This window comes from Myxine glutinosa, chromosome 3, assembly GCF_964187855.1.
Source record: "Myxine glutinosa chromosome 3, kmMyxGlut1.1, whole genome shotgun sequence".
NCBI classification, from domain to species: Eukaryota; Metazoa; Chordata; class Myxini; order Myxiniformes; family Myxinidae; genus Myxine; species Myxine glutinosa.
The window spans coordinates 133,946,305-133,973,504 of NC_136263.1; the positions used below are offsets into that span (position 1 = coordinate 133,946,305).

The window sequence follows — 27,200 nt, forward strand, 5'->3', positions numbered from 1 at the left end:
AGCGAATCAGCGAGCTCTGGCACCGGCTGAGATTAGCAGGTACTTCGCTGAAATGCGCTGACGTAAATATGAATAAAAAATATGGATCTCGTCAAATATGGTCTCAGCCATGTTCGTCCCAGGCTGAATGGCCATGTCTATGCCAAATATCAAGCACGTGAGCCTCTCCGTTTCGGAGTCTATCGGTAACATTACACACACACACACACGCACACACAAACTGTGTTTTATATATACAGTATATATATATATATATATATATATATATATATATATATATATATATATATATATATATATATATATATATATATATATATACAGATTTGGCATTTAATATGGAATATTTTTTTGTGGGGGTGAACTTACTTTTCAAGATGTCTTAGAACCAAAAGTTCATTGGAATTATGTTGAAATTATTCTAGATTTTGTTAATGTGACCTTTAAAAGAAACAAAAACCACATTTGACATTTCGAAACAAATAAATTGATCCTTGAAAGTGATGTAAACTGATATCGAACTCAATTCATGGACAGTACTGTGTTAAACTTCTGTACGTTTTCCAGAAGTATCTCTTCATTTTGCACATTAGCCAATTTTTTTGTTTAACAAAAACAAAAGTTAAATTACGACTGGGATTACGGACAGTAAAATTACAGTTCAGTACTTCGTGTAACCCCCACAAGCATTCAGGAGAGCACGAACACGTTGAGGCATGCTGTTCACGAGATTTGCCAAGGTTTGGACAGCAATCGCTTGCCATGCAGTGACAATAGCCTGCTGCAATTCACGTTCAGAGGCAGGCTGCTGGTCCAAGTTGTCGATTTGACGCGTCAATTCTGTCCACAAGTTCTCTATCGGATTCATATCCAGGGACATGGCAGGCCACTCCATATGCTCTACACCACGGTCAGCAAGAAAGTGTTGGACCATGCGAGCACGATGAGGCCGTGCATTGTCATCTTGGAAGACAAAGTTTCCTCGAAAGGCTGCACGAGCAAATGGAAGCAATGTTTCTTCCAGAATGGCCCTGTACTTGAACTGGTTCAGGTTTCCATTCAGAACAACCAGGTCAGTTTTGCCCCCTGCATGAAAAGCAGCCCAAACGGTCACCCCACCACCTCCAGCTTAGACTCTCGGCACTATACAATCTTTGTTGTAGGCTTCATGCACTTGTCTGCGCACTTGGACACGGCCATCTTGACGATAGACCAGAAATCTAGACTCGTCACTGAAGATCACGTGATTCCAGTGTCCTGGATGCCATTGACGGTGCTCTCTGGCCCACTGCAATCGGCGCTGACGGTGTTGTCTGGTCAAGCTTGGCTTTCTCAGGGGGCGCCTGGCACGATAGCCTGCTTGAACCAGTCGTTGGTTGATTAGCCTTCTGGATACAGGCACATTTGTCAGTTGCTGCCACTCAGCCCTAAGCCGATTAGCTGACTTGGTACGGCCATTGCGGACTAACCGGTGCAGCTGGCGATCATCCCTCCTTGTGGTTCTGTGGGGACGTCCTGGCCTCGGTATTGGAGTAGGGACACCTCTCTGAGCATTTCGTTTCAGGATCTTTGACACCTGACCTTGAGTGATGCCATACTGCCGAGCAATAGCACGCTGTTTCATGCCGTAATTTCATAAAGCCACCACTCCATGACAAATAGCATTGTCGAGTTGACGGACCATCTCCAGAGGAAGTGGCAATAACTTTTGGAGACGTGCAGCAGTTGTTTTCCACCAATACAGAACGCAACAACCCTTGTATACCCGACTGTGAAGCCAATCATCAAATGCACCTGTCCGTACATTTTGTCACGCCACCTGAGATATAATCCTGTTGTTGACTTCTTGCTGCGACAGACAATCAGTGACATGGTTCTTTTAACAAATAAATCACCAAAGTGTAAAAGAAACTCACCAGATTGATATACTGAGTTAAGAAAGTAAACCCAAGTCAAGAAAAAAAAAAAATTCCATATTAAATGCCAAGTCTGTATATATATTTTAGTATTGGCATAAACATGTGCACAGTTATAAAATTATTATTTTCATCATTTTTCTATTGCTTTTTTTCATGGCTATTTGATGCACATTTCAAATGTGTCAATATCATCAAATGTACAATTTGTATTGTAGGACTACTCCTCCATCTCAGGTATTGCATGACCAAGGAGAGGAAGAGAGTTCATGTTACCAGGTGAGTCTTTGTTGCACCTCTATGCACAGATTCACTATTTGGATACTACATTGCAGGGGAGCCTTGAGGAAAATAATTTTTCTTGAACAATTTCTTCAGCACATAACGTCACTTGAGTGTGAAGACTTGTTGCAGTATTTTTAACCGTTAGCTTATTGAGGAATAGTGAAGTTGACTGATTTAGTAGAGCTAATGCAAGTGAGATACGAACATGTGTTAACCAAGCATATATTTCAACAATTCGACGAGATGATGCAGGGGTATCATACTTACCTTTGAGCTGTCTCCTCTGGGTTTGATTATTGACCCAACTACAGTGCCTTCAGAAAGTATTCACACCCCTTGTTCACATAATTGTTGTGTTACAGCATGAATTAAAAATGAATTAAATTGAGATTTTTTTATCTCTGATTTTTTTTTTTATCCCCCAATTTTTTTCTACACACAATACCCCGTAATGTCAACGTGGAATTGTTTTACAAAATATAAGGTCCCACAAAAAGAAACACACCTTTCTATATCATGTCCCACAGTTGACAGTGCTTGTCAGAACAGGAACTCTACCATGAAGTCCAAAGAACTGTCCATAAAACTCCGAGATAGAATTGTGATGAGGCTTAGATCTGGGGATGGGTAAAAAACTATTTCTTGAGTGTTGAAAGTTCCCAAGAGCACAATGAGCTCCATCATTAGGACATGGAAAGAATAGGGAACTACCCAGACCCTTCCTCGAGTTGATCGTCTGACCAAACTGAGCAACCAGGCAAGAAGAGCATTGATCAGGAAAGTGACCAAGAACCTAATGACCACGCTGACAGAACTACAGAGTTTCTTGGCTGAGATAGAAGAACCTGCTGGAAAGCCAACAGTCTCTGCAGCACTTCACAAAAAATAGGCTTTATGACAGAGTGGCTAGACGGAAGCCACTCCTGAGAAAAAGGCACATGACGGCACACCTGGAGTGTGCAAAAAGGCACATGGTAGACTGAAAGCATGAGGCAAAATATTATGTGGTCTGAAGAGATAAAATTTGAACTATTTGGCCTTGAATGCAAAGCACTACGTCTGGCGGAAACTGAGCACACTCGGTGCATTAAAGTGAAGTGTAAAGGTGCAGAGTAGGTGCATTACAGTAAAGTGTAAAGGTGCAGAGTAGGTGCATTGCAGTGAAGTGTAAATGTGCAGAGTAGGTGCATTACAGTGAAGTGTAAAGCACTGTATAATGTGTCAGATTGGTTCTTTTCAAGCAGTGTGATTAATGATCCTTCGGTCTTTCAAAGAAGATTCAGCACATCATCATGGCACAATGGGAAAAATCCAAAATTTCCTGCCCTAAACCAGACTTTAATAGCATGCATTTATAAAAAGCATATATGTGCTGCTTCCTTGCTTGACATTCGGCATTAAAAGGATCGGAGCACGGACAATCCCCATTGGTTGGCAACCATTGGAAAGAGGGAATTCCTCCTTAGGGAATGCCCTTGCTGAGTGCAGTGAGACAGTGGTTCCATTGTTGTGATATCATTGGCACCCGGAGTAGTGCCTTTATGAAATGACAGCACTGCCCCCAAGCTCAGTGAGTTTGTTTGTTTAATCTAAGTGGTGTGTGTGTGTGTGTGTGTGTGTGTGTGTGTGTGTGTGTGTGTGTGTGTGTGTGTGTGTGTGTGTGTGTGTGTGTGTGTGTGTGTGTGTGTGTGTGTGTGTGTGTGTGTGTGTGTGTGTGTGTGTGTGCTCGTGGATCTGTAGTTGTCAACAAAACCGAAGGTGCCTCAAAAGGCTTAGAAACGAATGTACAAAACTACGCTTGGGTTAATACAGGTATTTTATTTACAAGTTGCCCATAAATTCGTACACAATTTTCAGACCCAGAATCGGATTATATCTTGTCATTTCTGACAACTTTTCTATGTAGTAATATCGCGGCAAAAAATTATTAACGGAGAAAATACGAATATAAATCTCAAATCTCAAAATAATCTCAAAAATTAGTCATTTGCCACCGAAATGAATATCAAATTCGAATGAATTTCATCCAAAAACATCAGAAAAACTTAGGTTTGATGTAAAAAACGATTATGGGCAACTTGTAAAAATTTACCTTAATACATATTGGGGTACAGTTCGTCACTTTCTCTAAAATGTGCTAATGGGTTGATTGCATCTTCTATCTTAAAAAACAATTGAGGTCCATGTGGAGTTGTACATCATTACTAGGCCAAAGCATTTATGCATTCTACCAATGATCTGGCAAAGCACCCTCCAGATGGGTCAAGATCATTTATATTTGGACAGAGTCAGCAACAGAGACCAGACATCAAGTAATTCCATTGAACCAGGGTCATCTGAGGTCACACACAAGAATGTTGAACATGCTCGTACTGTAATTGAAGCTTCACAAGGACTTGAATTATGAGTCATCACTGAATCCTTCACATTGCTGTTTGTGCCACCACTGCTTGTGAAGAAACTAGCACAATTGAAATATCCAAAGAGAAGGCAAATAAGATCTGACATAGAGTGTCAGAGAAGCTGAAGTTTTTTGTGCTGTAGGAGCTGCCAATCTGAGTATGATTTAGAAGCACAGGTGAAGAACTTCCACAAAGTGATGGACTAACTGAAGATGAAGTTAAACTTTTATGATATAGGAAGTGAGAAGGTCAAAGTGTTGACAGTTATGCCAATGTCTTGGACGTTTTGAAGAGCAGCAGAAGATTTGGAGCAATAGTGCATGTGTTGAGGATGGCTCAGCAGCTCCAAGTAAAAAAAAAAGGTCTACCTTTCTTATCCCAATCCAATAACTGGGACAACTTTGAGGAAAGAAACAGTGGCCAAAATCTGGAAATTCTACGTGAGAGAGTAGAGTATGTCAATGGTCTCATGCTAAACAGCTCGAACCCAGGCATAAGCTAATGAGAACAAAGGCAGAAGCGTCTCGTTCTTTGCCACCTCAAAGAGGTATTATATGATATGTTCCATGTGGCAAAGTATAGAAAAGAAGGGACATGCCATGGCTTGTGGAAAATCCCAGACGATAGAAAATAAGGGACATTCAAAATATCTCGTGTGCATGCTGGACTACCCTTGTGTTCTTAGGAGGAACCAAGTATTGCTCTGGAAAAAGTTCAAATAAAGGGGTGCCCTACATCTGGCAAATAAAATGCATTTACTTATTCATGCAGCTGTATGAATCAAATTGGTGCCCCTTTATGTTTATGTATGTATCGTTTTATATGTGGTATTTATTTTTGTATATATATATATATATATATATATATATATATATATATATATATTTAATTTTAAAGCAAAAATTATGGCACTTCGGTGGAATTTGTTTTGAAAGCCATTAATTAGACATATTGGCCGATGCATATTCCAAGTTTCAGCTAGTTGCGATGTATATGAGCGCCAATACATTTTGGGAGGATGGATGGATGGACACCAACGTGAATTCGAGGGTTTTCTAAATAAAACTCCAGAATGTGGAAATGGACATTGCTGAAATTTGGAACATATTACCTCGATGTACAAAGCATTTATTTCTGAAATTTGCAGCCGATTTTGTCCAGTAGAAGCTGAGAAACTAATTTTCAGTTCCCATGTTCAAGATGCATACAGAGAAACGATCCCTTATATAAAGGGAAGGGCGCTTTGCGTCTTCCTTCGATTCCAGTTCTCCCACAATGAGAATACCCAATCCAAGGTCACATCTTCTCAAAATTTGCTGAACTTTGGTGAAATTAGTGTCTTGGCTGGAAGCAGTGGATTCGTGCATGCATACACATTTCGTATGAGAATGTGAAAATGCTAATGATGGGGGCAAATCTGCATTGGTTGACTGCAGAAGATGATGTTCCTCTCCAACATTATCTGTAATGTTTGGGCAGGCTCCAGTGCAACTTGCCATCACTGAACTTCATCCCCCGGAAGTGTAAATGTCTGTCAAATGTTTTAAAACCTTCTGCCAAATGCATTACATCAAGGCATGGTGGATGAGATCAAATTTTGTAAACATTGCTGTGCTTAATTTTTATACCTAACAGTTCCACTGTGATGTTTCTAATCCTGTTTTGATTTACTAGGGCATGCCCGTACTATATATATATCTAAAATTATATCCCCCCCCCCCCCCTCTATTTACATGAAATGGTTTGGTCCATTCGCAAAGCCAAAGCGAACGGCTTGCGAGTACGGTGACAATCCCCCCCCTCTATTTACATGAAATGGTTTGGTCCATTCGCAAAGCCAAAGCGAACGGCTTGCGAGTACGGTAGAACCCCCCCCCCCCCCCCCCCCCCCCTCTATTTACATGAAATGGTTTGGTCCATTCGCAAAGCCAAAGCGAACGGCGAACGGCTAAATCGCCATAGCTCGGTAACTACTTCTCCGATTAATATGAAACCTTGAAAAGGCACATCCTCAGGTCCCCAGCAATATACCTGGCAAGTTTCAAGTATATCGGACCCGTGGTTGTCGAGAAACAGCGGTCACAGACAAACAAACACACAGACACACACACAGACACACACACACACACAGAGATTACTGGAATTATAGATAGATGGGTGATATAGCAGTCTGCATTTCCATTTATTGACTTGTTTGCATAGGAGCGTGCCTCTGAGGCAAGCCCCACTGAGCGGGAGAGAGACTGTGAAGATGGTGCTGGAGATGGAGAGGGGGATCATGGAGGTGATGGCACAAGGAATTTAGGCTCACTAGAGTTTCAGTGTGCCACCTGCCTGAAGTGGTTCAAAGCTGACAGCTTCAATCTAGACACTGGGTAAGGAGATTGCAATGTATAATGGTCTGTTCACTGGGGCATAAAGTCTATCCAATAATTGATTTGTCACCAAATGTTGATAGAGATATGCTAATCATCGCGGGGAAAAGGTGTGTGTGTGTGTGTGTGTGTGTGTGTGTGTGTGTGTGTGTGTGTGTGTGTGTGTGTGTGTGTGTGTGTGTGATATGATTGCCTAAAGGCACGTATTCTCACTTGTGAGGTGTTTAGCCTGAGTTAAAATCTCGATCCGGCGATAAACTGTCACCCCGGTGTTTCACAGGTAATAAAACGCATCAATGTGTGCCAGCCATCGGATCCACATTAAACTGGGTGTCCTCTCTGCTCACATTATTTTGTGGATGTTGAAGGTCCCACAGTGATCTTCGCGAAGAGTAGGCGAGTTATTGCCAGCACACTGGCTCAATTCCAAATTCCTGACGTCTTCAGTTGAACGTCGGATCTGGCCTGCTGATTCTTGAAAAACGTGGGCTTAAAACTTACCCTGGGTGACCCAGAAGAAGCAGTGAATAATTGGGGCCATTAAATACATCATAGTCAACACTCAATATATATGTGGGAATGTGGGATGGAGGGGAGGGGATCAGGGTGACCTCAGGGATGGATGTGGATGTCAGGTTTCACAGGTCAAAGGAAGAAAATATATCTAAATCAAGGAATAGTGTTAAGGGTTCGAACCCCAAAGGAATTGCTGCAGAAGAGAATTTCTTTGAAAAAGGAAAGAGGAATTAAAAAAAAAAGTTGGAATAAGCTGAAAAATAATAAATCAAAATAGGAATAAAAAAATGGGTAAAATGAAAAAAATAATTAAGAGGGTGATGTGGGGTCGGTTGAAATAAACCAAAATGTATGTGAATGTAATGTCAAGGGGAAATAAGGACATTACAAAAAGGGAAGGGGTAAGACAAGTGAATGTAAGGAAAACAGAAACAAAGTGTAGAGACAGAGAAAAAGGAAAAATGAAAAGCAAAATTAACTTTGAAGGAAATGATAACATAATGCTCCTTGATTCGATTTGGTGTTAGTGTACTGAGTTTGAAAATTGTGCTCTTTGTGTTGCTTGTGTTTTTGGGTCTCGTTAGTGCCACAATAAAGAGGAATTTGCAGCTGTAACACCATGGTGCAGAGAAAGGTGGGTCTCCTGCAGTGTCATGACATGATGGAGAGAGATTTGGGTCTCTGTTGCTCCATGTTGGACACCGCACAGACAGACTGACCAATTTAGTTTTCCTTTTTACAGATTAATTGGGAGACAATTACCGACTTATCCACCGAAAGTGGATGGACATTATGTATTCACTCACCCCTGTTTGTTTGTTTGTGAGCATTATATTTCACAGCTTTCACAAAGATGGATTTGGATGAAACTTGGTGGATGAGTTGTGCAAGTGACAAGAACAAGCCGATTCGATTTTGATTAAGATTTGGATGCACATCTGGCCTATCAGTGGGATACAAACCATAAACTGTTCAGCCTGGCAGTGGAATGTGCGCTACTGAGTGCTGTTCTAGTTTTCATTTTTAACTATCCTGTCTTTGAACTACTAGCAAAGAACCTGTCCATACTTCCTCCACCTATTTCACTTTTATTGCGTAATTTATGATTTGTATTACTGACTTCCACCAGGTAGCGTTATATGATATACATTTATATATAGAGAGATGGCATTCTCCCCAAACCCTGAGCCCTGGGGGCTATGTTTGTTTGTTTTTGTAACAGACTAAAACCAACCACAGTATAACTACCAGTTTTCAACTCATTCCTTCCAGCAGTTCAGTTCTCGTAAATGTTCCCAGTTCTGGGAGTATTAATTTTTTTTAGCTCCCCATGCAACCCTGAGTACAACCAGAAGCTTCATCTCATCCGTTCAGCGGTTCAGGAATGCGTATAAGTCGAGGAAACACACAAACGGTACGATATAACAGTATGATAATTCTTCCACTTTTTATGATTTTCTTGGAGTATTGGGGTATTTTATTATAACTTGTAATACCTCCTCATATCAGGCAGCTCTACATGATACACGTTTACATAGATAGGATTGGGGTGCTCCCCCCACCCTGAACCCTAGTGCTATGATTTGTTTTTAACTGCTAAACATCTTCCCGGCACACTCCGAGTACAACCACCAGTTTTCAACTCATTTATTTCAGCTGTTTAGGACTGCACACAAGTCGAACATGCATACACACAAACAAACAGACTTCTCTATACGTATTTATAGCATGACTTGAGACAATAATCTTGGGATATTTGGCAATATGGTAGCATTACAAGGATATATGTGTACAAGAAGGCTGTTTGGCCCATCATTCCTGGGCCATATCCATGTCCGATTAATTTTACCGACTTGCTAATCTTAAAAGTACTCATCCCGTTCTTACCATAAACCAAATATAACGTAACGTCCACACCCCTTTTGTTCTTAGCTTATGCCAATGTATCCATTGGCAGGGGAATTTAACTCGCATATCCTATTTAACCTCGAGATGGGAGAATAAAGCCAGGGCACTGACACACAAGGGCCTACTCTTTTCATACGATACTGTGGGATACATAGTATTTACAAAATAAATTGAGACGGAACAGCTACTTTTATATCCACATCAGAATGATCCATTGTTGTTGTACTCATTATGTAATGTCATATTTGTTTCAAAATAAATATTTTATTGCCTCTGTTTGAGGTGGATTTAGTCGTAAGCTCTTGTAAATAAATCCAGCTTTTCTTTGAATCATTGCAATATCTCTAAATTAAAATGTTCAGCATATGGACAATAGAAAAGCAAAATGTTGTGAATGAGAGACAACCAATTCAGGTTTAAAAAAATATTTTTAACCCACAGGAACTGTCTACCTTTCATCACCAACTACGTGTTTCACTGCAATGGCTGCCATCACACTCGAAACACGTATTTTCTGCGCAAACAAGCTAGTAAGTTCAACACAAAATCACATATAAAGTTCAGAGACGTCACTGGCAACAACTTCATAATTGGATGTAGCTGTGGCTATGGGTGATTGTTTGCAAGTACACGGATCAGTGGACGTGGGTAGACGTATTGAGGGTCTGCCATCCTGGGAGAAATTCTGATTGGTGTATTGTTGTCCTTGAACACTGTATTAACAATCACATGTTGTCTACAGATCTGAAAGAAATGTGTGTGACTACACTTGCAAATCTCACATGGCGGTCACGGTGCAAGGACAACCACCCAACAACTATGTTTTCAAAAGACAAGGTATGTTGACTTTTGTGAAAAGTGCATTCCTCATTGTGTAGGAGTTCCTTCTTTCTCTTCAATCCTTCAGAAGTGCAGGAAAATGTTTGTTTTGCAGCTGTTACATAATGAGCGAATGTATTGTTATTTTATGCCAGTTAATCGTGTTTCTACACTCGTAATGAAATGATGTTCATTGTATAAATCTGGACAAGGAGAGGTCATCATCGTTTTAAAAGTGCACTTTGAGTATCACAATGGTCAAAATGGTGGGCCTGGCCTCGCTTAGACGGCTGTAATGGTTGGTGGTGCTTTCATTTTTGAATACAGATCTTCTCAACTACAACTAGTCTGTTTGCACATTTTTCAATAATGTTCTCACAATTGTTTCCAAAAAAGTACTTTTGGAGCACATCTGTTGTGCTTTTCTTAACATCCCTTGTCGTTGGTTATAAATCTAAAATGGAACTCTGTGAGGTATGCAGCACACCAATTTATTTTGCCATTCTTGTACCTCCAGTAGTATCGTTAAGTAGTTGGTTGCCAAAAGTCAGGCTTCAGTTTTCCTCTCTATTGCAGGACATTATCCCATTTATTGATCAGTTCTGGGAGAGTCTGACGACCCGGCCTCGACCAAGCAAACAGACATGGCCAACTAACATTGTAAAGACTATGGTGAGAGGCTTGGTCTTCTTTACTATTTTGAGTTTGTCTGGTTAGAGCTGCTTTACTTTACCCAGTATCTTTTAAATTAGTGGAATAATATTATAGCACTCTAGTTGGGATTTAATAGTGTTATTGTTTTATGCAAGGGGGGGGGGGGGGGGGGGAACGGTTAAATTCCAAACAATGCAAATTTTAGCATAGAACCAGTCTGACGTCACGATATTTTAGCTGATATTTTTGTTGGTTTTTTTGTTGTTTTTTGTATACAAGATCGAGGCTTGTGAAAGAGCTAACATTAATCACACAAAAAGTCAAACCGACACATAAAACATATAATAAGGGGAGCGGTAGACAAGATGGGGAGAGAGGGGGAAGGACACAAACACAACTTTGAGAGCAGGGACATCGAGAGAAATGTGGGAGGGAGAAGGCTCGGGGGGAGGTGGGAGAGGATTTAAGGAAAGATTTTGGAAAGATCCAAAATCCAAAATAGGTGACAGGTAATTTGTTTCTCTATTACCATCTAGCACTGCTGATGTTAACATCAACCAGCATTAGTCCACATTGGAACAAAGGTTCCCTTAATTACATCCAAATCTAACACCCGCTGGAATTTTCGCAAAGCCAACTGGGAGATTTCATAACAGAAGATGAGGAACAGATTACCAGCCTCAACCCTGTACCGAAGAGCGATAGCAACTTCTGCAAGATCCGAAAAGATGCAAATGCCACACACCTTGTTGGTTGCCAGAAACTGATCAACTCCTCCAACAAGTGGAGTACTGCTCTCCCCTCTGGGCTGGTGCTCCTGCCTCACACCTAGCTCGTCTTCACGCTGTTGAAACCAAAGCGTTCAGAATCATTGGAATCTCCCGCGATGACGCTATCTCCGAGGGCCTTTCACTTAATCACCGCAGGCAGTTTGGTGGTCTTTCTGTCTTCTACCGACTCCTCTCCGGCCTTGCTCCCCCAGCTCTCTCTGGGCTCTGTCCCCCAAATATTCCTGCAGGTCGCACAAGATCTGCCTGCAACCCTCTTATGGTTAAACTGCCAAAATCAAGACTCTCTGCTCACCTTCACTCCTTAATTCCTCTTTTCTCCCGCCTCTGGAACAAACTCCCTCACTCTCTTCAATCCCACTCCTCCCTCCAGGTCTTTAAAACGGCTGTTCACTACCATCTCTTATCTTCCCCAATCCAAAACCTTGATCTTTTCTACCCCCGCTAATTTCACCCCAAATCCACTTTTTTGAGGTGACTTTTGACTTCTTTCCTGGAAGTCCTTGGTGTCCTTGCGTTTTATACCTATCCTGCCTCCCCCCAGGCCCTCTCCCTCCAAAAACATCTCCCGATGTCCCTGCTCTCGGGTGTTGTGTTTGTGTGCTTCCTCCCCATCTTGTCGACCGCTCCCCTTTTTATATACTTTGTTTGCTTGTTTGTTTGATTTGTTTGTTTGATAAATGTTAGCTCTTTCACGAGCCTCGACTCTGTATACAAAACAAAACAAAAAAAAAAAGTTTGAAGCTTCTGGGGATACGGATGTTGTATCTGAGTTCTTGGAATCTCTGGACATTGCCAGACAATTAAGATGGCAGCAGACTGTTGAGGAGCTTGATTTCACTCATTCAAGTAGAAAGGCATGGAACCTCCAAGACTATGTCATTATCTCCTCCTACATCCCTGCTTTCTTCCCCCTACACCAGGGCTGACATTGACGCGAGCCTTTCTCCCACCAAAGAATGAAAAGCAGCATGAATCGAAGGCATCTATCTTGAATTCTTGAAGATATTGTAACCTCATGGACATGATTGGTTGGCTTCTCTTTTCACTAACATCCATGCAACTGGAATCATACCATCAACCTGTTTTTAATGATGCGGGGCTTAACACAAAGGATAAGTGGCACAATATCTGGATGGATAACAACCTGGCTAACAAAGAACTGGTGAGTCATCCGATAGAATAGCCTCCATGTTTCGACCTTCCCCTGGAAACATTGGTCTGCACTCAAGAGTATCCATGCTCTCCATGCAAGGACATCCACCGTATCTTACATGAGCATGGCAGAGTAACTGCAAATGATTGTGGGTGAAAGTGAATTTACAACAGAATTTAATGGAGAGGCAGTGTTCGATCTACTACTTCTGAATGAAGAGAAGAATATGTAAGTGGCTTTGTGAATTAAGTGGACTGTACAAATCGCCTGAAGTGGCAAGCTAATGCCAGAAGAGTTGTCCCGAGTTAAGGGGGAGGGGTGACAGTGCAAATTATTTGATAGACGCAAAAATACCCGTCCCTATTGACGAGAAAGGTTTACGTTTTAATCAATATCCTGCTCACGAAATAAAATTTGGCAGAAATATTATTCGTGTCTGTTTTCCCATCATTTCAAAAGTGAATGTTGAGCTGTGCCTGTGTGCGCAGATTTTCAAACACAGTGTGGGAAGCCGCCACAAGCGGGAGACGGACGAACACACGGACAGACATCACGGTTCACAATATGAAGAAGACTGACTTTCGAATGTAGTAGTTAGACATTGATTTTGCCTTGGAGAATTTTTTTTCTGTATTCTTGTATTCATATTGATTTAGTTTGTCTTTGAGGCCTCGTATCTATCACATATTGACATCTATATTGTCTTGCGAGCAATCGCTGTGAAAGGGTGTTTGAGAATGCCAAGCTCCAGTGTGTAGAGTCTGTCTGTAATTCTATCCCAGCTCAGTATGCAACAGAAGTCTCGTTCATAAGCTGGATTCCCATGGTATATCTGGACAAATGCTTGCCATTATCTCATTATCAAATGCTTGCATTTCTTTAACAAGCGGTTACTCATTTTACCGACCTCGGAAGGATGACAGGCTGAGTTAACCCACCCGGTGTTATTTCAACGTCACCACAGGGGCTCAAACTCAAGACCTTAAGATCTCAAGCCAGCCACCTCAACCATTAAGTGGGGCATTCATTGTTTTGCGTTGCAAGCGTTGAGCAAGCGTTGAGGTTCACACCTCGACCAACAACAGGCTTAGAGATCACGATGATGACCCAGCTATAATGGCATTCATTGTTTTCAAGAAAATGATTCTGCATGCAAGGAAGGGAAGATCGACTCGCATTATTTGCATGAAAACATCTTGACATGGAGGGCGGAGAGAAATTTCTCAAAATGCTGTTCAAAAATTTCACAATTTCTGAAAACAGCTCAGTAAAAGAAATGTTCATTAATCAGGGTGTGTAGAGGTGTACAGAGTGGTAGTTTTGTCCCCATTATTCAAAAATGTCTATGTATTTTGAACCATTTGTATCATACATGCCAAGTACATAAGTTACAATCAGGGGTCGGCAACCTTAGGCACGCGTGCCACCATTGGCACACGGCAGCATAGTCATTGGCACACTGGCGAAAGCAGTGCCCTCTCCGCTGCATGCCAAATCACCTATTGAACAGCCATTGGCTGTTGCGCGTGTTGCACTATAACAGTATTCCGGTGTGATTGTGCAGGGTGATGAGGTAGATGGATCAGAGTAGAGTCACCATTCCAATTCCAAATTATATTACTGAAATAATAATTAAAGATGCACAACATGAGATGCCGGCCTGGCGCATTCAAAACACAATATTCACGGCAACCGGATGTGCTGTGGGAACAGTGGTGTTGTTCACAGCAGATGGTCCGAGGCTGCATCTCCACTCATTATTATTATTTGGACTGGTTTCTGAGTTTTAATATTATTAATCATCATTATTCTGAATTGTATAACAATCGCAGATATAAAACAGGAGATGCAGGCTTGGTGCCTTCCGATATGCCGTTCGCGGCAACCTGAGGTGCTGTAAGAGCGGCTGTGCTGTTAACATCCGGTGGTCAGCGGTTGCATCTCCACTCTTTGTTATCATTCAGGCTACCTTCTGCGTTTTAATATTGATCTCGTCATTATTTTGAGTTTTTTATGGGGTGGTAGTAAGGAAAATGGGGGTAGTAGTTTTTCTCGTAACGCGGCCTGTCTTATTAGTCCCCTACCGGTGTACACCGTAGGGGACTATAGGTTTGCACTCCGTCCCTCCGTCTGTCAGTCTGTCAGTCTGTCAGTCTGTCGATCCGTCAGTCCGTCACGCAAAGAACAGTTTTCCGGACTTTTTTTTCTAAACTCTTAATGCTAATGATTTCAAACTTGGTACATGGTTTCGTCATGACAAGTTACAGATCAAGTTCCAACTTCATGACGTTTCGATCATTTTTGACAAAGTTATGGCACTTTGAACTTTGGGAATTTCCCCAACAGTTTTCGGGACTATAATTTGGAGTGCGGTGAGTCATAATACTGTCTTCTATTGACAGTACTACCCAATGCCGGTAGGGGACATGTATTGCAGCGCAATACTCAGAATGCTTGTTTAGTTTGACGGTATGGCCTCCCACTCACATTTCCCACAGGAATTGCAGTGAAGCGGTTCAGGTTCGGTAGATGTTCGGTAAATGTTTCTTTAAAATGTTGTTGCTATGCATGTAGCCGATATGGATGGAATAAAATTCCATGTCTGTTGGAAATATTTTTTTGATGTGGTGTCAAAATTAAACTTAATGTTAAACTTAATGTTGATATGGCACACTAATTAACAAGAACATTTCAAACTGGCACTTCATGTCAAAAAGGTTGCCGACCCCTGAGTTACATCATGATGAATGTTTATATTTATCAAAAAATGTTTTGCACATCGCCAATGGGGATCCTGGTCATCTGCCCAGTTAGATGTTTATGAATTGTGATGTTTATGAATCTATCCAGTGCAAAGAAAGAGATGTCTTCCTGGTGAAGGAAGAACCAGATCTGGGATGCCGACAGCAGGAGGGCGACTTTCCTAGATTTGGCTTGTTGGATCAGGTACGTTTCACCAACTTTATTTCCATGAAGTCCTGACTTCATCTCATTGGTCATATTAACCTAGAATCACCTCCAAGCTTAAAGGCATGGAATGGTGAGCCAGCTGTATTTAGATGATCTCTTTAGTAATCCGACATGTGCTGTTCTTCGGCAGTAGGTGGTCTGTGAGAGGCCACTTTCTGTTCTTTCTTTTGTTTTGGGGGGTAACAGGTAACAAGACTAAAGGTTACTGTCAGAATTTCTTTCTTTAAGAAAAAGCTGTCAGTATTATGTAACACAAATGTCTGACATAATCTAAGATTCAGAATGTGTACAGCCTTTACCCATTACCTGATACCTTTTCACCAATATTCAGGACTTGGCTGCTATTGGTCCATTATACGAGTCAGCAAGGCAGGTGGGGACTGCTCTACCGCCTGCAGGATTTAATGGTGAGAATATGTTTACAGTTGTATCAGGCCTTTCTTTCTTTTATTTTTATTTTTGTAAGGTCATTCTCATGGAGGAGCGCAGCCTGAATATATCAGTAGGTGCTTCGGCAAATAATGGAGTCATGCGGCTGAATGTAATCACACAGACAGACGTCTCACAACATCGTTTTTCAAGCACTCGTATACCGACATATACGAATCATTCGTTGCAAAGCTAATTCTCCAATCATTGTTGACCTGCTGCAGCTGTTTTTAATTTTATAACTCGTGGTTTTTTATCACCATTTCTTCCCTGAAAATGCATCAACGAAATCAATTGTACACATTGTTAAAATTAAGGTAATTTCTGGGTTGACAAATAAACATGCGCATTATTATTAAAATAGCCAGTTTTCCAATAATAATAAATTGATTCCATCTATTGTGTGTACCCCGGTTTAGAATAGGTACACCGTATCCCTGCGTGTCATAAGAAACAACTAAAAGGGTTGGCGTCAGGAAGGGTATCCGGCCATAAAACGTTGCCTCAAAAAGGGAACCATGATAATTACAATGACACATGGGCATAGTACAGCCCGAAGTACCCCGTGGGGGTCTTCTCACACTCTCGTCAAAAATCAAGGTGGGGAACCCGATCAAAGCAAGGGTGGAAATCACTCCATTTATGACGACGAAACGTCTGATGCCCCACGTGGAGATCGGCTAATGAGGTTTGGGACATGGAATGTAGGGACAATGACAGGGAGATCAGGAGAAGTGGTGGAAGTATTGGTCAGAAGAGGAGTGGACATATGTTGTGTGCAGGAGAGGAGATGGAAGGGAAGTGGTGTGAGAATGGTGAAGGGTAGGCAGGGACAGAAACACAAGTTTGTGTGGCAAGGGTGCCCAGAAGGCGTGTATGGTGTTGGTGTCCTGTTTTCTGAGAAGTTTGTAGACAGTGTGGTGAGTGTGACGAGAGTGAGTGAAAGGTTGATTATTTATGGTGAGAATGATGATTGGAAAGGTCTTCGTGGACGTCATCTCGGGATATGCTCCGCAGGTCGGTCGGAGCGATGAATAGAAGGACAAGTTCTGGTGTGCGATAGAGAAGCTGATGGAAAATGTGAAAGATGAGGAAGTTGTTGTGGTAGGAGAAGACCTAAATGGACATGTGGGAAGGAGTATAGACGGTTTTGAGGGAGTTCATTGGGGTTACGGATATGGTGTGAGGAATGGAGAAGGTGAAAGGATTTTGGAGTTTGCTGATGGACCTGGTTTGTTGATTTGTAATACTGAGTTCCAGAAAGCGGATCATAAGCTTTTTACATACACGTCAGGTGGGTCGACGACAACCGTTGACTACCTGATGGTGCGTAGGTGAGATAGGGGGCACCTCCGGGACACAAAGGTGATCCCTGGGGAGGAGGCTGTTTCACAGCACCACTTGGTTGTCTGCGATATAAGGGTGAAAGGTGCGAGGAGAGCTCGGCGGGTGAAGTACCAACCGAGAATGAAGGTGTGGAGGTTGAAAGAGGTGACAGTAAGGGAGGCATTAAAAGAAATGCTGAGTATGGTCGAGGATGATGTGGTTGAGCTTGAAAGTGGTTGGATGTCAATGAAAGATAGTCTATTGGGAGCCGTTGGTGAGGTATGTGGATGGACAAAAGGACCATCGAGGCACTCGGAAACATGGTGGTGGGATGATGAAGTTGGAAAGAGGATTGACGAGAAGAGGAAGAAGTTCAAGGAGTGGCAGAAGGCGAAGGGTACAGGAGCAGAAAAAGCAGAGCATGAAAGTTATAAGGCAGCCAAGAAGGCTGCAAAGAAAGAGGTAGCAAAGGCGTAGGAGGCATGCAGGAAAATGTTCTTAGAATGCTTGGATTTGGATCAGAGAGCGGTATTCAGGATTGCAAAGCAGATCGCGAAAGAGAGGTATGATGTGATGGGGGTGAGTTGCTTGAAGGATGAAGTGGGACAAATCGTTGTGGACCCAGATGGAAGAGACATATGGAAATGCTGTTGAATGCAGAGAATGAATGGGATGGCAACATAGAGAGTAACCCAGTTTTAGGACCCGCAGAGAAGATAGCCGAGAAGGAAGTTGAGGAAGCGATAAAAGCAACGAAGAGTAGAAAAGCGGGAGGGCTGACGGGAGTTGTGGGAGATATGTTGAAGGTAGCGGGAAGTTGGGGTGTGAAGAGAATGACAGAGATCTGTAATCTGGTGGTGAAAGAAGGCCGCATTCCAGTGGATTGGGAACTGAGTACTCTCGTCCCTCTATACAAGGGGAAAGGTGACCCTCTGGTCTGTGGCTCATATCAAGTGATAAAGTTATTGGAGCATGGAATGTAGGTATTGGAAAGGGTGTTGGAGAAGAGGATAAGGAAGAAAGTGAAGATCGAAGAAATGCAGCTTGGATTTATGCCAGGAAGAGGAACGACAGACACGATTTTAATTGTAAGGCAGTTGCAGGTGAAGTACATGGAGAAGAGGAAGAAGTTGTTTCTTGGGTTTGTTGATCTGGAGAAAAAATTCGACAGGGTTCCACGCGAAGTAGTGACGTGGGCATTGAGGAAGTTAGGAGTGGAGGAATGGTTGATCAGTGTAGTGATGGCAATGTACGAGAGAGCGCACAGCTGTAAGGACGAAGGATGGGAACAGTGGTTAGTTTGAGGTGAAGGTGGGAGTGCATCATGGGTCGGTACTAAGTCCACTACTATTTGTAGCTGTGATGGAGGTGCTGGCTCAGAATGTAAAGGAGGGATTACGGGATAGGGTGCATCAAAATACACATTTCCAGCACATTTTCTGTCTGGGTGCTAAAAGTGTTCCATTTCATGTTGTTACCTGTCAACAATGTCAACATACTAATTGAAAGTAAGCCGTGGCTCGTCGGCTACCCACCTTGACATACACGGATTACACGATACTGCTGGTAACCTCCTTCAGTCGTAAAAGCTGATGTGCCGATGCACCTCGAGATCACCACGGATTGCAAAAATATTTTGCATGTGTTGTAACAACATGAAATGGAACACTTTTAGCACCCGGACAGAAAATGTGCTGGAAATGTATACTTTGATGCACCCTACCGTGGGAGTTGTTGTATGCAGATGATCTGGTGTTGATTGGGGAGAGTATGGATGGACTGAAGGAGAAGATGAACAAGTGGAAGGAATGTATGGAGGCAAAATGTCTGAAGGTGAACATCGGAAAGACTAAAGTGATGGCAAGTGGTGAGGTGGAAAGAACTGGGAAGTGGCCGTGTGCTGTGTGCAGCAAGGGTGTCGGAGTGAACTCCATTCAATGTACAATGTGCGCTGAGTGGGTTCATCAAAATGTAGTGGTCTGAGAGGGTCATTGACCAGTGTGGCAGCTACATTCAAGTGTAAGATGTGCACAGAGGGAGCTGCAGATGGAGGAAATGTTGAGTTGGATCTTGGAGACGGCGTGAAGCTGGAAGGTGTGAAAACATTTTGCTACCTCGGAGACATGCTGAATGGAGAAGGTGGATCAGACTCGGCATCGGTTGCTCGAGTGAGATGTGCATGGAAGAATTTTCGGGAACTGAGTGGCGTGCTGATGAGGAGGGGAGTGTCGTTGAAGCTGAAGGGAAAGGTGTGTGCTGCATGTGTGAGATTTGTTCTGATTTATTTGAGCGAGACATGGGTAATGAACATAGAGCAGCAACGAAGGCTGGAAATCCGAATGGTTCAGTGGATGTGCAGAGTATCGTTGAGAGAGAGAGGAAGACAAATGATGAATTGTGAAAGATGATGGGAATGGAGCCTGTGATGGATGCTGTGAAGAGAAACAGGTTGAGATGGTTTGGGCATGTGTTGAGGAAGGATGAAAGTGACTGGTTGAGAAGAGTGATGGAAATGAATGTCGAAGGAAGTCGAGGACGGGGAAGACCGAGAAAGACTTGGCGTGCAAAGGGGTTGTTAGCAAGAGGAGATGTAGAAAATAGGGCAAGATGGAGAAGATTGTCATGGGGCCCTCAAGGCTAACCCCCACTCAAGCAGGGAAAATTGCCTTAAAATGCCTGTTGTTGATTCCATCATTTTGAATACTTCATGAACCAGGATAATTTGCTCAGTTTTTGTCGGCTGGTTTTATGACTAAGTGTAACATCATTCTTTACAATACCATGCCTTCTAATTTTGTGGTCCTCAAAAGTTATGGATTGAAAATGACAAGAAAAATATGGAATGTTCGGTTTTACACTACTGCCGCAAGGGGTATATATCAGTATGGAGGAATGCTATTATTCAACCAACCCCCTGAAAAAGGGGGAAATGCTGATGCTGATGCTGATGCTGCTGCTGCTGCTGCTGTTGTTGTTGTTGTTGTTGTTTGTGAGCTGTGTTGGGGTGAGACTGCCAAACAGGCCAATCATTGCCATTCGGTAGATTTTCACTTTTTCCATCAAATTGTTCAATATTTTGGTGAATAATCACCATCCTTTTCAATGCAAAGTCGGGGCTCGTTGAGGAGCTACAAGTCCCTACCTCCTTTCTAAGGATTTTAGGGGCAGTTTCACACAAAATAGCAAGTCAGAAACATTTTAAAAGCTAATGGATGGATGGTTCTCCTCGCGCCGGCAATCACATAAGACTGCCATATTCAATCCTCGCCAATTTGTTGTGTGACTTTTCAATATTAATGACAGTTTGTGTAATGAGTAGGTTTGAAACACGTACAAACAAGAAAGCAGTTAAAATAAAAGGTTTCTTTTTTTCTTTAAGGAGCTGCAGCTACTGGATCAGGAGTTGGTAAAGGTCGAGGAACAAAGAGAAAACAAGATGGAGCTACTGGAACAATGGGGAAAAGGACTCGCAAGTACTTATCTTTGATGTCTTTCCCCATTTTGTCTCTTTTTGATTTGGTGACGTCTATCGATTTGTAAGCAAAAATATAGTTTTGGACCCTGCTCCTCACTATATGCATCATTCCTTCTTCATACTTGTATAATATAATTTTGGACCTTTCTTCTCACCATGCTTCATAAATATATATATAAATATAAATATATATATATATATATATATATATATATATATATATATATATATATATATATATATATATATATATATATATATATAAATATATATATAAATATAAATATATTAGGTGTTGGTGTTAATATATAATATATATATAATATATAATATAATATATAATAGGTATAATAGGTATAATATAATATATAATATATAATATATATATTAGGTATATAACCCTGGTGTTGGGCTAGCGGCTAGGGTGCCAGCTTAGGATCCTAGGATCCTGGGTTCGAATCCCGGTCGATCGCTGAATTAACGCCAGGGGGGTTGACTCAGCCTGTCATCCTTCCGAGGTCGGCAAATTGAGTACCAGTTCACTGGTAATTCCCTGTTTGTCGTAAAAAGGCAACAAAAATGGTTGGCGGCAGGAAGGGCATCCGGCCGTAAAACATTGCTTCAAAAAAAGGGGACCAAAAAAAACAACAGCAAAAACAACCACGGTCCCCGAAAAAGGCCAACCCCCGCTTGCGGGGAAAAATGGCCTCTAAAGGTGGTTTTTAAAAATATATATATATTAGGGTGGTCCCGAAAAATGAAGTTGAAGATTTTATTGCAACCACCTTGCCATTTCTTTACATAGTCTGAAAGAAGTTAGAATACAAAATTTGGTATAGATTGGACAACGTTTAGAGGTGCCACAAAGCCATTGCAGATTGAGCTCACAACAGTATACAGTACACTATAGTGTATTTGTTATTTAATGTTAATACAAACGATGCATCAAATTAACCACTTTTGTTCAACTAAAAAAGCTTTATGTGTGTACTCACTGCATAGTGCGCATGTGTCACCTTATTTTCCTTAATCCATAGTGTGCTATGATTCACCCATCTGGGGAACCTTCTATTGTCCTTTATTCCCCTCCTGTCTGTCGTTTTTCACATCACTTGCTTGTTCCCTCAGGAACTGGAGCTGTTTTAGGGTTTCGAGAAGTTCTTCACATTGGTCTACCTGGGACCAATTCTCACCTTACTAGTGGCCACTTGTGGCACCTCTAAATATTAACCAATTTTGCTGAAATTTTGTATGTTAACTTCTTTAAGTCTTTGTAAAAAAAAAATGGCAGGGTGGTCATAATGTTTTTATGAATTTAATTTTTTCCCATTCATTTGGGGACCACCCTAATATATACACATATGTATGTATTGTCGTGCGAATACCCTCCGGTTAATACCAGGGCTCGCGGATGGCTCAAACGGCTTTAATGGAGGCAACGACCAAATCGGATTCGGCTATAAACTGCAGGAGGACGAAGTGAAGAGGAAGAGGCGGAAGCGCTTACCTATAGCGATCCAACCGCAGCTCCGATCCTGCAGGGGAATTAACTCAACGAACACAAGATTTTGAATGGAAAGGGAAAATAATACAAGGGTTTATTTTACAAGAGATAGCGGGACAGGAAAATACGCGCCGGTAATAAAATGTCCTAAATCGGGATCCCGCACACCTCACCTCAGAAACAAGACAAAGGAAAATGAATTGCAAAAATAACTGTCCGTCGTGTACGTGTGAAATGTGGTGCGTCTTAACTGTCTGCAGTCTTGTCCACCATCTAATGCGGCTCCAAGCTCCGGCGCGAAGAAACCCTCCGTCCACTTCACCCACGCGCTCCGCCAGGCCCAAGCGACCCGCCCCACTCCAGGCGCCTCGTCGACCGCCCACGAGGTCCATTCGCTCACAGCACCAAAAGCAACAAGTACCGAGCGCCGCTCCAAGCACCACGAAGATGGCGAACCAACGACCACCAGGACCTCTCAATACGAAGAGTCAAGAACGAACAACAAAGAGCGAAGGGCCAGCACAACTCAATACCAAACTTCAAGTCTCAGCACGACGCAATACCAAGCGCTAACCGTCAGCACGACTCAATCCCCCAGAGCGAAGCGTCCAGAATCCCGCCAGCGAGTCCTTTTGAAACCTGGCATGTGACGTCAGTTCTGGCACGTTCCCAATCAGAGCCTCGTACTTCAACCTCTCGGAGGTTCTCAATCCGCTGGTCCTTTCTCATTGGCCAAGTCCTTCCCGCCACCATGTCACGCCACCCCCGTGGCCAACCACCAGTCCTTCCCTTCCTTCCAATCATGGGGCAGTTCTCTGTCCCTCCTACGGACCAATCAACAGTCCTCCTGGGCGTGGCTCCCAGCCTTGCTCGATGTCTGACGCCCACGCCGGTGTTGTACGCGGCCGCTGCCTGCTTGTCTTCCAAAGTCGTTGTGGTAAGGGAGGGGAATTATTTAATGTTCCACTAAGGACCTATCTAAGTGTTTAGATGAGTGCGTTGCCTCATGGACAAAGGAATGATTACCAGGTCTGACACACAGGGGTCTCATCTTAATCCCTCCAACTATTTAACACACGAACATCCTTGTATGTTCACAGGTATACACTTACCCCGACAAACCGCCTAAAAACACAGAACTTATTACAGGTAGATTCCCTATCACGACAGTTGGATACCTACCTATACAGATCTATCTGGCTCTATATATCACTCTACCCCCTGACATAATAGTATTGTTACGGACACGACTTTGATGTTATGGTGGGCCGAGCGGAATGGCCGCCGTGTTCGCACAAGTTACCCGATTACACTCGAACGTTGGCCGAATCGCGCTACGCTAGATCAATGAAGGAAAGGACACAACGGCTGGGTTAAATGACACGACACCAGGGGTACAGTTCTCAAGACCTCCGGAGGAGGTTATAATATGGGTTTGCAGAATGTTTAGATTACACGGACAAGAGGTACAGCACAGAAAGGTGGGCACTTAGACACGGTCTTATCTTATTCCCGACAGACCACAGACAAACGGGACAAGGCTGACTCACACAGGGATTGATGGCAGGGGAGGGCAGGCAGTCGATGGCTCAAGGTGCACCTTGGCTCAGGGGCAGAATCGACCCGGTCCGGTCCAAAGAGGCGGGAGGTATCCAGCGCTTGGAGGTGGCGACTTCTCTCTCCAAGCTGGGGGCGCATCTGACGTCACCTCCGGTAAGTGGCTGCGTATATCCAGCGGGGAGTGACACGCCCTCGGCTCGTTAGCTCCGCCCCAGATGGAATCGGTCCACCGCTTCTTATTGGGTGCGGGGGGGTTACCGGGCTCCGCCCTTGACGAGGAGCTGACAGCCCCTGTGTGGTAACCCCGTCGGAGCACATGGTCAATGGCGGCTAACCAAGCCGGAGTGAGGACGCGCACTCCCCGCGCCGCTGTTGTTGTTGTTGGTGTTATTGTTTCATGAGATGATGGGAGGATGCGGAGATGAGATTGTGGGGAGGTATTGGGAGGTCCTAAACTTACTACTGGTGCCATACAATCACATTCTGGTGCAACGAAGAGTCAGAATTAATGGAAACGAGTCCTTAACTGACATAGACTAAGAATAACTAGCAAGATGTCCTATAGTTGTCTACGTGAGATGCGGTGAACCTGGGCACGACATTTAATGGGGGAAAAGGGGAAGGTCGGTTCTACAGAGTGTTGTTTACAGACAATGGGACTACGGAATGGGGGATTGGGGATAGTTGGGGAGTATTGGGGAAATAGGGGAATATTTACAAGCGGATATGGATGGAGGCCAAATCCCATATCCGCAACATTGCACCCTTCTCTACCTCGGGGCATCCCGACCCGATAAATTTTTACCTACTTTAGTGTGGCACTCAGATGTAGTTCCCTCTACTATTAACTCTACCCTGAGTGCGACAGTTTTACAGATGTTCACAAATGAGTAAATATGTCCCCCTGCGACGTTGCACCCTTCTCCTCACAGAAACACACCCACAGGATAACCGAATCGCGGAAAGAATCCTCAAACTAAACATACAGCCGGTAGGGAGCATCATTTATACAAGACTACACTGATATTTACACTACGATCCAGGACCTGTTTTTGGAGGAACACATGCAGATGTTATGCATAGAGAGAGCACGCATGCCAGCATCGATACACCAACCCACGAGTGCTCTGTGGCCCTACGGCCTTTAATAATGTGCAGAGCACCCCTTCCAAGCACCAAAAGCACCACCCCATCATGTACAGTCAGCACCATCCGGTGCACCAATAAAGTGTTCAACAATCACCGGTGGTGTCGCAGCCGGCCGATGTTCTGCCGCTGGTCTTGCCTTCATGTGGTGCACTTGGCCTTCTTGCTTCTTTAAAAATAAAGAAAGGCGCCAACCGCGTCCATTTCTAAATTGTGGCCGTCAGGGGCCAACTATTAGTGGTTCACCTGTATGGCATAGGTGCCATGTTGACCCATAGGTCCATCCACGGGTGGTGCTTGCCCGCAAGAGAACTGCGGTCCATGGTGGGCGGCCACAAAAATTGCGGTCCATATGGTGTATCGATCCCGGCAGCAAGCAGCGAAAGTGCAGGCCCACAACTGCGGAGCCAGCACCTCTCTCTCCTCTCTCTCTGCCCCAAAGCCAGATCCTCGGAGGTGGGAGACAAAAGAAGAAGACAAGTGAGTAAGGTGGTAAGGGCGCAAAAGTGCACGCAATACAAGATGATGCACTCTGGGGGCACATGGGAACCAGGTGAGACAGGTACGTTCCTACCGTACGCCCCCCCCCCCCCCACCAGGTAACCTACATTGCCCCTCCCTTACCCCTTACTGTATCCACAAACCACAACACTACCCATAAACATCTACTTTACAAATCAACAAACGTCCCTACTGTCTTCCCCGTTCCTCCCATAAACCAAATTCGTCTTCTCTCCCTCCTAACCAATCAAATTTGCTATTTCCAACTCTCATCACAATTTGCCATCTCCAACTCAACATCAAAATTGGCCATCACCAATTCATCATCAGTCCCTCCGAAGGAGGGAGAGATGGAATCACCCCAATGTCTCATCCACGTCGTGATGCGTCTCACAAATCCTCACAGCAATTCTCATTTCCTGCAACACAGAACAAAGAAAACACAGGTGTGGAGTCATCATCATCACCTCAGGCAAGTGGCTGCGTATGGTGCGACAGGTTCATCAATCCTAACTATTTCCTAAATGACTTTAACAACTTTACATTACCCGGGGTCTTTCTCCTGCCAAACCATTGGCCCTCTTACACTATGGGTTCTAAAAACCAATTCCCATTGACCAAACTGTGGTGCTTTTCAATTTTGGGTCTCACTCCCCCGATTCATCTCCCGGTGCCCTCGCACAATTTCTGGGCTGCGACGTGTAGCTCTCCCCGCAGGTCTACCCACCTGCACACCTCCACCACTGCAGTTGCCTCCGAGCTTACCTGCTCCTTACCCTAACCTAACTACCTGGGGGAAGGCCCTCTGGCGCTCTCCCCACTCAGTGCCCTCTCTGGCACTGGGCTACCCGGGTCCGTCCTCCGGATCCTCGGGCCCCACTGACACTAACGGCTCCCAGAGCCCACCTGCGGCCTCACCTGGCCGACATCCTCACAGTGGTGGAGTGCCCAACCAACTACACACACTAACAGGCTACACGCCCAGCCATTTCCACAACACTAATGCACCCATCCACAATACCATTCTGCAACCGCACCACAAATGCCAATATCCAACCACAATTTACCTATACCCTCTACCTAACACTTACACTACCCGCCCCGGGTACTCGTGAAAGGGGTCCACTCTTCCCCCATCCACACCTTCGCACCATGCACACCACTCCGTACCACTTACTCCAACTCTCTCCACACCACTCATTCTCTGCTCCATATATTCCACACACCTGTACTTGCACACCTGTGCTCTCACACCTGGTGCCACCTGCACCCTTCTCTCCCCAAGCGCATTCGCGCTGATCCACACACTCACTACTCATACACTGCTCCACACACCTGTCCAGTTCTCACACAGCATCATCTCATCTAACTACTCCCCTCTGAAACTTGCGCTTCCCAGTCGTCCCTTTAAACTATTGCACTCCCACGTCATTATCATCCACACTAATCTACCTGCGTCCCCACTACAGG

The 27,200-nt window shown here is 43.6% G+C and overlaps 1 protein-coding gene across 1 annotated transcript in view; it reads left to right on the plus strand.

The window, feature by feature from the left end:
* The window catches only part of ASH2L (ASH2 like, histone lysine methyltransferase complex subunit), a 67,398-nt gene that overhangs the window by 14,703 nt on the left and 25,495 nt on the right, over positions 1-27,200 (plus strand). Inside the window, exons 2-9 of the mRNA XM_068110072.2 lie at positions 2,135-2,195; positions 6,806-6,978; positions 9,844-9,932; positions 10,145-10,239; positions 10,798-10,893; positions 15,670-15,765; positions 16,121-16,196; positions 20,924-21,017. Of these exons, the coding sequence (XP_067966173.2) occupies positions 2,135-2,195; positions 6,806-6,978; positions 9,844-9,932; positions 10,145-10,239; positions 10,798-10,893; positions 15,670-15,765; positions 16,121-16,196; positions 20,924-21,017 (780 nt within the window). The remainder of the gene's footprint in view (positions 1-2,134; positions 2,196-6,805; positions 6,979-9,843; positions 9,933-10,144; positions 10,240-10,797; positions 10,894-15,669; positions 15,766-16,120; positions 16,197-20,923; positions 21,018-27,200) is intronic.